The sequence below is a fragment of the Typopeltis vanoorti genome, chromosome 4 (genome assembly GCF_054136105.1).
Source record: "Typopeltis vanoorti isolate ZY-2024b chromosome 4, IOZ_Tvanoo_1.0, whole genome shotgun sequence".
NCBI lineage: Eukaryota > Metazoa > Arthropoda > Arachnida > Uropygi > Thelyphonidae > Typopeltis > Typopeltis vanoorti.
In genome coordinates, this window is record NC_143552.1 from 68,868,644 (window position 1) to 68,882,284 (window position 13,641).

Consider the following 13,641-nt stretch of genomic DNA (forward strand, 5'->3'; position numbering starts at 1 on the left):
GGTACTATTTTGCCTTCTTTCCATTCCTTTGGAACCCTACCCACTGCAAGACTTTCATTAAATGACCAGGTCAAGGGCATAACCAATTGTTGTGCACATTTCTTAAGCATACGTGGTGATATGTCATCCATTCCTACAGTCTTATTAACATCTAACCTAATCAACACCTGATATACCTCTGATTCTTTCACTTCCAATTCTCCTAATACTTGCTTTCCTTCTATGTAATTGCACCACATTGAAATTGTTATATTCACCTCAGATTTTTAGTTTATATAGATGGTATTACACTCCTAAATAAATCCAGTACAAATTTTCAGAATTCTGTAACAAAATTGAATAATATAAACTGCTATAACAAATCTGGCATGAAAATAAGCAATAAAAAAAATATGGCAAGTACAGAGAAAACTGTTGCATCCTGAAAGGAGAACCTATAGAAAATATATTTCAGCTATTTAGGCATAATTTTTTAGAACAGATGGCAATTAAATATAGAAATCAACAATAGAATAAGCTAAATGGTATGATGGGAATGAAATATATATGGAATATAAATTTATATGAAATATAAAGAGAAATTAGTCAAACACTAAACTAGCAGTATAATGAGACAAAGTTCACTCTAATTTTAACTTAAATTTTATGTGTTAGAAATATAACAGATGATCAAGGATTAGCAAGCACAGTGTTCTGAAAAAAATTAAGGAACAGTGGCATCAATGGCAGAATCACATGAAAAATGAAATACTAGAAAGGAACTTGACACTGTTAACATCCTAGAATGTCGGTATAAATCATCTTGTAGAAAGATGTTTTGATCTTTTCAGTCTCAGTAAAGTCTATTATATCAGCAAGGTATTTCTGTAATTTATTTCCATGCTATCTTCAATTCTGTTGATGTTATGCCAGTTAAATTTTTATTAACTCTTGTTTCCTGATTAAAATAGTGAAGGCCTTGTATAATAATCAGGAAAATGTTCCAAAACTTCCTGATTACGCATATCTAATTGCAAATACATTATAATGATAAAATATATAGTTTCAGCCAGCAAAGTCTCCTACATGGAGATTATTCCAGTTATTGAGCTTTGACTTGAAGCAACTCCCAAATGACAGTAATAATATTTCTTGACTAATTTCTCAGTGAGCTTTCTTCCAAATTGGTCTATCATGAAATATTGACAAAAATTCCCAACATTATTAAGAATGTTGTGAATTTCATGACACTTTATAGGCAGTGGCTATAAAGTGTCATACTGAAACAAAATTCAGCTTAATTCCTAGCTTCATTTATGCAGTCAGTATGAAACTAGAAGTCAGTAGCTTCTAGTTTCTATCCATATGAATATGCTACAAATGATGTGCAAACAATAGTTTATCAGATCAGTATAATATAATGGAAACTTGGATTTGGTCATCTTATCAGAGGATGTAATTATAAATGAGGTGTCAAATCATCCACCAATTGGTGAGAGTGACCATGAGGTGATTACCTGGATGGTTGCCAGCAGTGCGAGGACCCCTGTGAGAAAAGGATATATGTGGAACTACAAAGGGGGGAGGGTGATTATGAAGAGCTCAGGAGACAGCTTGCAGGTATAGCATGGAATGAGGAGTTAGCTGGAAAAGAGATCAATTAAGCTTGGGGGATTTTCAAAAACTACCTAGTAGACGCAATGTTTAAATGCATTCCAAGGGTGAGAAGGTTAAATAAGGTAGGTGTGAGATGGATGAATAAATAGATTAAGCATGCAATACAGAGAAAAAGGGCATTGTGGAGGCAGCATAAGAGAAGTGGAAATAACCAATTTCATGAGGTCTACAAAGACCAGGCAAGGAGGGTGACTTGGTTGGTGAGAGTAGCTAAATAGAGGTATGAACAGCAGTTAGCTAATGAAGCCAAAAAGAATCCCAGGGAGTTCTTTCAATATGGAGCCAGAAAAAGAAAGAATGATTATGGAAGGATGACATTGATTGGAGAAAATGATATAAAGACAGCTGCAGAATGTGTGGTGGAGATACTTAATGAGCAGTTCATAAAGATCTTTCAATCTTGTGAATGTGACTTCATGGAGAGATTGAGAGCAGTTGATGATGGGGAGGAGAGACTGACTGTAAGTGAGCAAGAGGTGTTTGGGGATTTAAGTAAACTAGATGTAAATAAGGCTGTGGGACTTGATAATATATCACCACCATACAACGAATGTGCCAGGGAGTTGACACCTGCCTTGACATATTTTTTTTAATATGAGTCTTGCACTTGGTCAAGTTCCTAAGGAGTGGAAGGAGGGCAAGATCGTGCCACTTCATAAAGGAGATGATCGAACTCAAGCATCAAACTATAGGCCTATCTGTGTGTCAGGTGCTATGGTTAAGTTGTTGGAGAAGCTTATGAGAACTAGGATCCAGAGTTCGGTTGGACAACAATGGTATTATCATTGATGGATAGCATGGATTTGCTAAAGGGAGGTCATGTTTTAGTAATCTACTTACTTATTACAATAAAGTGACTGCTTCCTTGGACAGAGGAAAACGATACACAGAAATATATTTGGATTTCGCAAAGGCGTTTGATAGAGTACCTCATGATAAGTTGATAGTCAAACTGGAGCAGATGGGGTTGGATATTAGATTAGTGCATTGGATTGAAGACTGGCTATCTAATAGGTATCAACAAGTTGTGTATGGGGGGTGTGATCTCCAGAAAAAGGAGGAAAGTCATTAGTGGAATGCCTCAAGGGGTCTGTTTTAGGGCCATTACTGTTTAACTTGTGTATTAATGATACTGGCGAAGATTTGGATGGAGATATTCAGTTGTTTGCAGATGATCCAAAGTTGGGATGAACCATAAAGAGTAGTGAAGATGTTGTGGCCTTGCAAGAAGACTTGAATAAATTGAGTGATTGGGCACGGAAATGGGGAAGTGAGTTCAATGTTGCAAAATGTAAGGTTTTAAAATTTGGAAAACAAAGATGGGATGCAGAATTTATACTCGGTGAGGATATATTATTGGAGGTGGAGGAAATAAGAGATCTTGGTGTGATAGTGGATAAGAATCTGAAATTTAGAGGACACAGCCAAAATTGTGAAGACAACAAAAAGGCTTCTGGGAATGATGAGGGGGACACTGACATGTAGAAGTAGGAGGATTCTTGTTCTGTTGTATAAGGCTTTGATTAGGCCACACATGGACTACTGTGCCCAGATTTGGTCACCAGGTTTTCAGAAGGATGAAGAGATGTTGAAAAGGGTCTAAAGGCGACTGACTATGGTAGTTTCTGACCTCTGGAATGTTGAGTATGAGGAAAGATTGAGAAGATGTAATTTGCAGAGTCTGGTGGAGAGGAGGAAGAGGGGAGATGTGATAGGGACCTACAAGTTGGTAACGGGTTGTTATAAGATCAATGGTGGAGAAGTTCTACAGAGAATAGTGGGAGATCAGGGAGAACCAGAGGTCATTCCTGGAAACTGTATAAAGAGGGTGTGAGCAGGGGAGTGAGAGGCATGTTTTTTTCATGCAGAGTTGTGAATGATTGGAATGCCATGCCTGAGAGTGTGGTTTCTACAAGGAGTTTGAGTGTGTTTAAAACAAGGTATGATGAGATGTGTGTGTGTGTGTGTGTGATAAAAGGACCTCCCAGATGAGTCTTTGACTCTATGAGGTCTTGGGGTAATAATAATAATTTCATTAGTTTATGTTTGGCAGGTGAATGGAATGAACCTACTGATTCATTCCATTTCTTTTTAACATTTGTCCTCCTAGATTATGAATGTGTGTAAAATGCCCAAGCGAGTAGGAAAGACCTCAAATCAGAATGGGATAGTTAGTATAAGGCATCAAAATAGGGATGGGACAAATCGGCTTCTTCAGTTCATGTATACAAATGCCAGAAGTATTAGGAACAAGAAGGAAGAATTTTTGGCCTTGGTTGGCACTTCCAGACCACAGGTTATTGGTATTAGTGAAACATGGCTGAGAGAAGATGACACAGCTAGTGGGATTGAATGTGAGGGGTATGGTGTGTTCAGGAGAGACAGGGAGAATAAAATGGGGGGGAGGTGTGTTATTGATGATAGCAGATGAGCTACAGCCAAGGAGAATAGAAGTAGAACCGCAGGATAGAGATGAGCACATTTGAGGCTATTTGGTGTGAGATTGAAACTAGCAGAACAAAATATACAGTTGGGTGCTGCTATAGACTAGGTAATGGAATAGATGGTGGAGATAGTATGCATAAGCAAATAGAAGAAATGAGTGGAAGGAGTGTAATTATTATGGGAGATTTCAACTATGGTAACATTGATAGGAAGGCGGAGATGACATATGGGAGGAAGGAATTGGATTTTAAGCGGTTATTAAGGGATAACTATCAGTGACAGCATGTAATGGAAAATACTAGGGGTCAGAGAGTGCTTGACCTAGTAATTGGATCTGAGAATTTGGCTGTAATGAATATGACCACGTCGCCACCAATTGGTGAGAGCAATCATAGGGTCTTGACTTGGGAGGTGGCTAAAGGTGTGAAATCTACAATTAAGACAGGGTACATGTGGAATTCTTGGGCTGGTAAAAGTATGACAAGCTTTGGAGATTGATTGGGACAGTGCCATTGCATGTAAAACTGCAAGGGCTAGAAGTTGACAGTGCATGGGAGGTGGTTCAGAAGTATTTGCATGAAGCAATGGCTGACTGTATACCTAGAGTCAGAATAATAAATCAAGTAGGAGTTAAATGGATGAATAACACCATTAAGCTTGAGCTGCAAAAAAAGAGACAACTATGGAGGGAATTTAAGGAGAAAGGTGACCAGCAGACACATGAACAGTATAAATCCCAGGCCAGAAGGGTAACGAGTGTGGTAAGAAAAGCAAAAAAGGATTACGAAAGAACATTGGCCATGCAGGCTAAAGACAATCATAAATAGTTTTTTCGATACGTTGCAAGTAGAAGAAAAAATGTATATGGCAGAATGATTTTAGAGAATGCCAATGGTAGGGAGGTAACTGAATCAGTTGATACAGTTGAATTACTGAGCGAGCACTTTGCAAGAGTATATCATCCAGGTGGTGACATTGCAGAAATGAATGAACCAAACGTTTATACGGGAATTGTGGTGAATGAGGTGGAGGTGAGTAGTCTATTACAAAAACCTCAATGTCAATACATCTGTGGGATTGGATGGTATACCAGCTTGTGTCGTACGTGAAGCGGCTAAAGAATTGACAGTACCCTTGACCATTCTGTTTAATCTGAGTCTCAGGTCTCGGTTAGTCCCGAAGGGGTGGAAAGAGGGAAAAATAGTTCCACTGCATAAAGGAGGTTCCAAGACTGCTGTTGTAAATTACTGACCGATTAGCATATCAGGAATCGTTGTCAAGGTCTTGGAGAACCTAGTCAAGAGAAGAATACAGGATTGGATAGATGAAAATGGGATACTGTATGGGGGGACAATATGGTTTTGTGAAGGGTAGATCATGCCTCAGTAATTTGCTCACCTTTTATAACACAGTAACGACTGAACTGGATAAGGATAATGGGTTTTCAGTGATTCTACTGGACCTTGCCAAGGCCTTTAATAGGATACCACATGGAACTCTAATCAGTAAACTGGAGCAGATGGGGATGGATATAGGGTGGGTGAGAAGGATAGGAGGGTGGTTGATGGAGAGATATCAGAGAGTGGTTTATTCAGGAGTGGAGTTCAAAAGATGGATTGTGACTAGTAGTGTGCCACAGGGTTCTGTTCTTGGACCACTACTTTTCAATTTGGTCATTAACGATATAGGAAAGGATTTGAGAGGAAGTGTTCACTTGTTTGCTGATGATGCAAAGTTGGGTAGAGCAATTATGAGTGCACAGGATGTCAAAATTTTGCAGGATGATTTGGATAGTTTGGAAGACTGGGCTAAGGAAAATGGATGTCAATTTAATGCGGCAAAGTATAAGGTTATGCATTTTGGAGTAAGATTAGCAGCAGTATATCACATTGGTGGAACTGTACTCCAGGAGATTGATGAGGCCAGGGATTTGGGAGTGTTGGTGGATAGGGAGTTGAAGTTTAGGGGGCACATTGCAAAAGTGGCTAAAACAGCTCATCAAATCACTTGGTTACTGAAAAATACTTTAACGAGGAGAGACAAATAAGTTATTGTTCCTCTATATCAAACCCTGATAAGATCCCATCTGGACTACTGTGCCCAGATATGGGCCCCAGGGTTTCTTCTTGATGGGGAGGAGGTGGAGAGGATCCAGAGACGAGTGACCAAGATGGTGGTAGGTCTGTGGAATGAACCTTATGAGAATAGACTGAAGATTTGTGGGTTGCAAAAATTGGTTGATAGGCGAAAAAGGGGTGATATGATTGAGACATTCAAATTACTGAAGGGTTTCTATAAGATTAATCCTTTTTCGCCTATCAACCAATTTTTGCAACCCACAAATCTTCAGTCTGTTCTCATAAGGTTCATTCCACAGACCTACCACCATCTTGGTCACTCGTCTCTGGATCCTCTCCACCTCCTCCCCATCAAGAAGAAACCCTGGGGCCCATATCTGGGCACAGTAGTCCAGATGGGATCTTATCAGGGCTTGATATAGAGGAACAATAACTTATTTGTCTCTCCTCGTTAAAGTATTTTTCAGTAACCAAGTGATTTGATGAGCTGTTTTAGCCACTTTTGCAATGTGCCCCCTAAACTTCAACTCCCTATCCACCAACACTCCCAAATCCCTGGCCTCATCAATCTCCTGGAGTACAGTTCCACCAATGTGATATACTGCTGCTAATCTTACTCCAAAATGCATAACCTTATACTTTGCCGCATTAAATTGACATCCATTTTCCTTAGTCCAGTCTTCCAAACTATCCAAATGATATTTTTGAGAATAGGGCTGGTGGTGGGAGGACTAGGGGCCATACATGGAAGCTGGGCAAAAATGTGGTTAACAGGGGTGTTAGAGCTAGGTTCTTTACTTGGAGAGTGGTAAATGAGTGGAATAAGCTGCCAGAGTTTGTTGTGGGTGCTATGACCGTGAATGAGTTTAAGTCGAGGTATGATAGATACTGTGTGAAAGACAAATAGTTGTTCTTGATATGATGTTAGGGCCTCCCTCGATAAGTCTGTCGACTCCTCGGAGTTGGTAATAATAATAATTATTATTATATTAGATTGCTTTGATTTATGACTTCACAGAAAACTATATTTAAATGTCTGTTTATAAACATGCCTCATTTTCCATAAAAGGGATACTGCATGCAAACAAAATATCACCTAAAAGATAGCAATCAAGTGCAGCTTGTGGCACTAGCTCACAATTACTGGAAAACAGATGGTTGGGCCTGGCATAGAATTACCGAACACACAATCAGGTGGATGTTTTTAGAAACAGTGGCTGCCAGGAGAATATTTACCAAAGCATATTATTCCATCTAGTAAGTGTTATGGCATGGGGATGCTTCTCCTGGGTTGGACTAGGAGTCTATTGTAATGCAAGAGAAACATTCTGCAAGGTTGCCTACACCACAGCAATCCTACAGAAATTAACAGATGATTATCATGATAATGCACTATGCCATACTTTGAGGGCCATAGCAATATGGTTTGAGGAAACAGGAGTACAAGAAGATACCAGCCAGAAGAGTTCTGATCTAAACTCTATAAAATTAGAACACTGGTTGAGGGCAAGACCAACATACTAGCTTTCATTACACAAAATTATTGTCACTTCAAGGAATACACCAAAACATCCATCTGTTTAGACATTTATCAGAAGGTTTACTCAGAAGAGCTGCATCTGTAAATGCTCATATATCCATATAAATTTTGCAACCTTGTGTGTCTTGTGAATAATTACATGCAAAAGATAATTATTCAATATGTATGCAGATATTACTAATTTAATAATAATGTCCCTATCACTAATATCACATTGAAAAATGATGTATCAGTAAAGTAAGTATGAATAAGATAACTATTATTTAAAATAAACATATTTATTATTATTATTCAGATTGTCAACCTAATATCACATTGAAAAATGATGTATCAGTAAAGTAAGTATGAATAAGATAACTATTATTTAAAATAAACATATTTATTATTATTATTCAGATTGTCAACCCTTGGTGAGAGTTATTGCTGGTTTTTCTTTATTATGAATCAACTACTTTATAAGGGGGGGGGGGAAGTGGTACAAATAATCAAAACAAACATGCAAAAGACTAACCATGAGTGGAGAAATCAGCATACTAGCAACCAACATAACAGGATTATTATCCATTAGGCCCACTGAAGCTATGATGCTACAAAAGAATAAAGATCATTGGCAGGCTTTACTAAAAACTATAGATATTCAAAATTAATAAATCATAAATCCTAGGGAAAAAATTCAGTTGATACTAAGAAATTTTCAGACACTAGTATTGTTGATAAATAATTACTTTTAAGAGCAAATTTTAATTATTAATTTTTATTTATTTATTTATTTTTAATGGAACACATGCTGGCCTGGTTGGCCGAGCGGTTGGCTTATCCACTCTCCAGCCAAACAGCTGTGGGGGTTCGAATCCAGGCGTGGGCATGGATGTTTGTGATTGTCTGTGAAAATACTAGTGATCATGGTGGGCGGTACATGTCATTGGCATAGATAATGATGGTAGCTGCAGTTCGTTGTAAGTGGTGAATTGAGTGGCAGAGATAGAGAGTTGCAGAGTAGGTGCCATGTAATAATAGCACTAAACTGGTTCAAGACAGCAGGTAACTAGAATTTAGTCTCCACCTTCTCTTTCAACTTGGATGTCTATGCAAATGAGGAATAGGCAGATCAGTCTCACTCTGATATTTAGTGTTGCAACTCATTCAGATCATACTATGAAATGACTTGTTCAATTCTGGAACATCCTCAAACCCATGGTGCTGACAAAGCCCAACTATTTCAATACAGAGCACAATTTAGAGCAAAACTTATTATGATTACCAAAGAGTTCTACCTTAAGCCCAACAAGAATGCTATTTTAAAAGCAATTCATTATAATTAACTTTCATCAAGAAAACACCTTCACACTATATCAAGCTATTATTTTGGTCCCTATGAATTTGCTGTAGTGAGTCAATTATATCATACTGGAAGACAACCAATGATGCTGCTCAAAATATCATATGCCCATTGAGGAAAAGCAACAGACAGCTGAAGTCTACTAACTGGACAGTTATAAACACTAGGAGCCACTCTAATGATCTGATTCATTATTCTGCATGTCACAATAACATTGACAATCGTTACAATTCACAATAGTTATCTTTAATTTACATCTATAAATTTCATTTCTTTTATAAAATAATGTACTTTTATGATTGGTTTTTGCTTTAGCATTTCAAAAGTAACATCCTATTTTATCCTAATTTAAGCTCACGCGTAGACCTATATCTTTTTCCATGTAGGTATTCGGAACCGAAATCCTATGGAATAGGTTGGTTACTTCTTATTCCTGGAGGTGCCCCTATGTCTGTAGAAGCATATGTTCATGAGACCGGTTTGCCTGTTCTGGGGGACGAAAAACCTGAGTTTCCAGGAGAAAAAACCCCTACTTTCATTTGAGACTGACTAACTCACCTTTAGTCAAAAGAGACCAGATAAAGGTTCCTCCCATCACTGATGGGAATCGAACCCAGGTCTTTCCGGCCAAAGGGCTTCATCTATACTGACTGAGCTAAAGAGGTTGTAAAAACGTAACATAATATGTAAAAATATATTTAAAAGGAATTACTATTATTATTATTATTGCTCCCACAATGAGTGGGAGAAATAATAATAATAATAATAAACTTCCCATAATTCTTCTGACTCATCATGGGAGGTTAATTCAACTGACAAAATATTTATCATAAAGAAGCTTAAAATCCTTAACACTCCTTGAATTAACAACACATTCCGGTAATGTATTCCATTCACTGACAATTCTCCATATGAAAAATCTGCTCTTCATACCCCTCCGTACCACAATTTTACACAACTTCCAGGAATGACCTTTTGTTCTTCCCAAAAACAAGAATAGAGGCTGTAAAACGTAACATAACATGTAAAAATATATTTAAAAGGCATTACTATTATTATTATTGTGTTTTTTTTTTGTTATTGCTCCCACTCATCGTGGGAGCAGCAATAATAATAATAAACCTTTTGTTCTTCCCAAGAACAAAAGGTGATTCCCTTTTGTTTCCTTTGTTCTTCAAGACTTTCATTAAATAACCAGTTGAGGGGCATAGCCCACTACTTAAGGAATGTGCACCACACTGTGGTGCACATTCCTTAAGATACGTGGTGATATGTCATCTATTCCCACAGCTTTATTCACATCTGATACACCTCTGTTTTTTTCACTTCCAATTTTCCTAATACTTGCCTCTCTTATATATATATTCCATCGCATCATTTACACAAGTATGATATATGCTGATAAAGTGCTCGTTCAATAATTCCACTATATCCTTTACAGATGTTAGTCTGCTGTCATGACTCTACACCAATGTTAATCTGCTATAATTATTCTTCCTCTTGCTTGCCATGTAGCAGAAAAATTCCCTTGAGTTAACCTTGGCCTGAGCAGCCAATCTCCTCTCATACTGCACATTTTCTTTCTTTACCATGCTAGTCACTGTTCTAGCCTGCACTTTATACTCTTCATGGGTCTGATCATCAGCAGCTACTTTGTACCACCTCCATAACATTTTATTTTCCAGCACAGCTTGCTTAATTTCACTGTTCATCCATTCTATTTACTCACTTAACCCTTGGTATGCAGTTGTACATTGACTGTGTCAGATACTGCTTTGTGAGTTTCCATGCATTTCAACATCTTTTCTGCTCAACTCATCTACCCAACGTACTGATGCTAACTGACTACAGTGCTTCCTATAATCACCTGCTTTATATTTCCACATGTACACATTTTTGGCAGCGATCTTTTCTTGTTTCATCAATTCCCTAACAATGACCCCATGATGACTCTCACCAACCAGCAGCAGTGTCAACACTTCATTAACAACTACATGTTGTGAAGTTATCACCAAATCCAAAACATTAAAGCCTCTAGTTGCTTCAATCACATGCTAAGATACTTATCTCTCTCAGAAATTCCACAAACTCTCTTTCCTTGTTCCCATACACTATCTCCTCCTTCCAGTCTATATTCCTGTAATTAAAGTCTCCCATCAGGATCACCTTCTTTTTACATATCTCAATAATTTGCCTAAAAATTTCACAATCAGTATTAACTGCATTCTCTGGCCTATAACAGCATCCTATCAGATATACTAACCTGTTTATTTCAACTTCGCACCAGACAGATTCAAAATCTATGCATGCACTATCAACTTTCATACTTTGCAGACAAAATTCCTCTGCAATCATTAACAGCACTCCTCCTCTTTTCACATTTCTATCCTTCTGAAAATTTATATATCTTTTCTAGTTCTATTCCTGACCACATCCTCCTCAGACAACCAAGTTTTGCTTACTGCAATTATTTTTGGGCACACCATTTCAATCAATGCAGCAAACTCAGCTTTATTGTATCGAATGCTCCTTACAGTTGTGTATAAACATAATAATTACTGTGTTTGAGGCCATTCTACTAGTACCAACTTTCTCTATTCTAGCTGCTATACCACACCTCTCTCTTTGGTCTGACGGCTCCTTTTTCCCTGAATCTGACTCTGATTTCCACTCCTACCTGTCTCATCCTCACCTTTATGCATTCCAGTGCTTAAGGGTCAAAGCTGTATAACTGAGAGGAGACCTCCACATAGCCTTTAAAGGAATGCGGAGAACCGACAAGGGCTTCTAACCTAATGTCCAATCCTCACCTTCTCGTGGTGCACCCTGTTGGGTATCTACTTTGATACTGAACGAACGAGGATGGGATGGCAATGTGGGATTTAGCCGACCAAATTGTATTCTTATTGGTTAAACCAAAATAAAAAATGATGGTACAACATGACAAAATTTCATGCCGGCTGGGGCATCGCCTGGTTAAACAAGGCTCCCATTGTTTTCGTCAGGGAATCAGGGCGAACAGCGAAAAGTCAGCTACTGGAACAAATCTGAAAACAAACCCCAACTCAACATCACCAGAGTTAAAGATCGGTACTATCAACATAAGAAGCCTGAATGGCAAAGAAATGGAGCTAATCGAGGAATTAGATAAGTACCAGATCGACATAAGAGGGGTGACTGAAACCAAAAAGACCAAAACTGGTGAGATCTTTCTGAGCAATAAATACAAAATGTTATATTCAGGCAATGACAATCAAGGAAAAGAAGGAGTAGCCATAGTATTCAACACAAAATACGAGGCTAATCTTCTTGAATGGCAGTCGGTCTCAAGTAGAGTCATGTGGACAAATATGAGAATGGGGAACTGGACAATGAGACTTATTTGTGCCTATGGTCCCACAGAAGGTTCTACTAAGGTAGAAGTGGAGGAATTTTTCGAGGCTTTAGAGAAAGCAACTGACACAATTAAAAAGGAAAAGTTGGTCCTTGTTGGGGATCTAAATAGCAGAGTAGGATATGATTGTGAGACATACAAAAATATTTTGGAAAAATTTGGAGAAAAGAGCAAAGCTAATAATAATGGCAAATATCTGTTGGATTTCTGCTCAGGACATGGACTGGTTATTACTAACACCATGTTCTAACATAAAAATGTGCACAAATTCACATGGAGAGAAGAGGCTAGGAATAAGAAAAGTCTCATTGACTATGTTATTGTGGATAGTGATGTTTTCTCCCTGGTGCAGGACACCAGAGTGTACAGAGGATTTGAAATTGGAAGTGATCACTATTTAGTCTTGAGCAGGATAAAATTGAATTTCATATTGAAAAGAATGACATATAAGAAATATGTCATTAAGTATTAAAGCGAAAAAAAGTTGATCAGCTCTGAGATGTGAACTGTAGACTAAAATACAGAAAGATTATTGAAAAGAAAATGAAAGAGTTTGAGAACAGAAATCAAACCTTGGAGATTCAGTGGCAAACTCTGAAGAAAACATTCATCGATTCTGCCAGAGAGGCATGTGGTGAGGTTGTGTGCAAGGATAAAAAAAATCAGAACTCCCTGGTGGACACAGGAAGTTAAAGAGGCAGTGAAGGAAAAGAAGAAAGCATATCAAAAGTTCCTGGCAAATAAGTCAGCTTTTACTCTTACAGAATACAGAGACAAATGTAAGAAAGCTAAACAGTGTGTAAAACTAGCTAAACTAAAGTCATGGGAGGACTTTGGCAATAATATAGAAAATAAATATCAAGAAGGTGGCAAAATATACTGGAGGTTGTTGAAGAAGCTTAGGAATGGAGGAAAGAGTGCTGTAAAAAGGAGTGAGAGATGATAGTGATAAAAAACACTGACCAAGCATGCAGTCAGGAATACATATCCATACTTGAAGTAGAAAAAGCCATCAAAAGCTTGAAATGTAGAAAGGCAGCAGGAGTAGATGATATTTGAGCAGAAATGCTGAAGTATGGTGGTATAAAAGTCTTACAGTGGCTGCACTGCATAGTTCAGAAAGCCTGGACAGAGGGACGAATTCCTGATGAGTGGAGTAGAGCTCTCATAGTACCCATATATAAAAAGG

At 37.9% G+C, this 13,641-nt stretch overlaps 1 protein-coding gene across 1 annotated transcript in view; it reads right to left on the minus strand.

Annotated features, from left to right (window-relative positions):
• LOC150107390 (uncharacterized) overlaps positions 1 to 13,641 on the minus strand; it is a 339,311-nt gene that overhangs the window by 183,682 nt on the left and 141,988 nt on the right. The window contains exon 8 of the mRNA XM_090391829.1: positions 8,231 to 8,306. Coding sequence (XP_090247955.1) covers positions 8,231 to 8,306 — 76 coding nt within the window. The remainder of the gene's footprint in view (positions 1 to 8,230; positions 8,307 to 13,641) is intronic.